Below are 1,706 nucleotides of genomic sequence, written 5' to 3' on the forward strand. Positions count from 1 at the left end.
CGAGAGGCCACAGGGCCGAGTGCCCGGCCACCACCCTTGACCAGGCCAGCCCCATGTGCTGAGTACCACTGTCCCCGTCAACAACACCGAGCCACACGCTCTGGCCTAGAACTAGGGGACGGTGGCCTGGCTGTGAGTCCTGCTCTGGGTCACTCACGAGGTGTGGACACACAGCTTGTAGGAGAACACGGACACGCACACGACAGGCAGGAGGGAGGCCGGGCCTGAGTGTGCTTCTCCTCACGCCACGCGACTTGGGCGAAGGGGCAACGCCCTTAAATATAAAAAACCAAGAACAAGTCAAGAAGACATAGCAAAGACAGCCGGCTCTGTGTAACCACGGAGGACAGTGAGTGCAGGGGTGGGAGCTCCCACGGCAGAGACCTGAGTCCCACTTCTCCTCTCAGCGGCACCAGGGCGGGAGGTGAGACCCTTTCTGCCCACAAAGCACGCTGACCAAGCACGTCTGTTCTCTGCGCGGGAAATACATTTCCCCAAACTAAACGTGCAAAAGGAAACAGCAAAAACCAGGCAAAGCATCTGGTTCTTCCAGACGAATCCCGAACGCACCGCTTCTCCGCCCGGGGCCAGCCGACGCAGGCCTACCTCGTGCGGGGCGCCTTTGAAGACGCTCGCAGACTGGTAGATGGTCTCCGTCCAGAGCTTCAGGTCTTCGCTCTCCAGCTCCTCGGCGGTCCGGTACAGAGCCTTGGGGACCAGCCCGCCTTCAGGCACTTCACACTGGAGGTGCAAACACGTCCGTGAGTGACAGCCCCAACTCACCTCGGCCGCTCAGAGCCTGAAACCTGGCCATGGCACAAGACAGTGCCCCAAAACCACCTCAGGACACATGGGCCACTCTGCTGCCGGTAACCAGCCAAAGCTGGCTGAGTGCAGGATCCGCACCGACACGCCCAACACACCGAGCCCAATGACTAAGGCCGGTTTACGGGACACGCGATTGCCTGTCAGGGACAACGGTTACGCCAGAAGAGGGTTTCACTCTCCACAGCCGCAGGCCTTAGGCCTTATTTTTATTACGTACAATTAAGTCAGGACAGACACCCAACCGCACATAAGGCGTCATGTCTAAGGCAAGCAGTCAGTGTCTATGCCAGCCACAGGGTAATAAAGGAGGACTCCTTCTGGACTTGCTGGGCACAGGCAAGTTAAATCAGAACTCGTCCAGGCCATAAATCTCCTAACCGACTTAACGCTCAAGTTCACAAACCCTGGGAGGCCACGACCGAGGGCACAGTCCCCAGCTCACAGTGCAGCAGGGACTGTCCCAGACGGGCGGGTGGAGTCAAACCCTCCGGGGGCAGGAAAGCAGGAGCACCGCCCCGGACACCAGCAGGCTCACACGGCCAGGGCGCGTGGCCGCTGCACTGAGGAAGGCGCGTGGCAGGCTGGCGCCGCTCTGCCCACCTGTGGGGTCAGAGCTGCCGCAGCCCCAGAGCAGACCCCAAACACTGCTGCGGACCCCTGCTTCCTCAGCCCCAGGTCAGGTGCTGTACCCCACATCCCTGTCCACGCCCGTCCTCAGGCTGCTCACCTCCCATTGCTTTTTAACAGCACAGGGAGGCCCAATGAATCCAGCAATTCAATATGCTGTTGTTGTTGTTGTTATGTGCCGTCGAGTCAGCCCCGACTCATAGCGACCCCTCCTTGGGTTTCCGAGGCAGTATCACTACGGAAGTAGATTG

At 59.7% G+C, this 1,706-nt stretch overlaps 1 protein-coding gene across 1 annotated transcript in view; it reads right to left on the reverse strand.

The window, feature by feature from the left end:
• The window catches only part of SEC14L1 (SEC14 like lipid binding 1), an 84,524-nt gene that overhangs the window by 4,143 nt on the left and 78,675 nt on the right, over positions 1–1,706 (reverse strand). The window contains exon 8 of the mRNA XM_007959845.1: positions 607–741. Coding sequence (XP_007958036.1) covers positions 607–741 — 135 coding nt within the window. The remainder of the gene's footprint in view (positions 1–606; positions 742–1,706) is intronic.

This window comes from Orycteropus afer, unplaced genomic scaffold (assembly GCF_000298275.1).
Source record: "Orycteropus afer afer isolate SDZICR_OR568_19922 unplaced genomic scaffold, OryAfe1.0 scaffold00018, whole genome shotgun sequence".
Lineage (NCBI taxonomy): Eukaryota > Metazoa > Chordata > Mammalia > Tubulidentata > Orycteropodidae > Orycteropus > Orycteropus afer.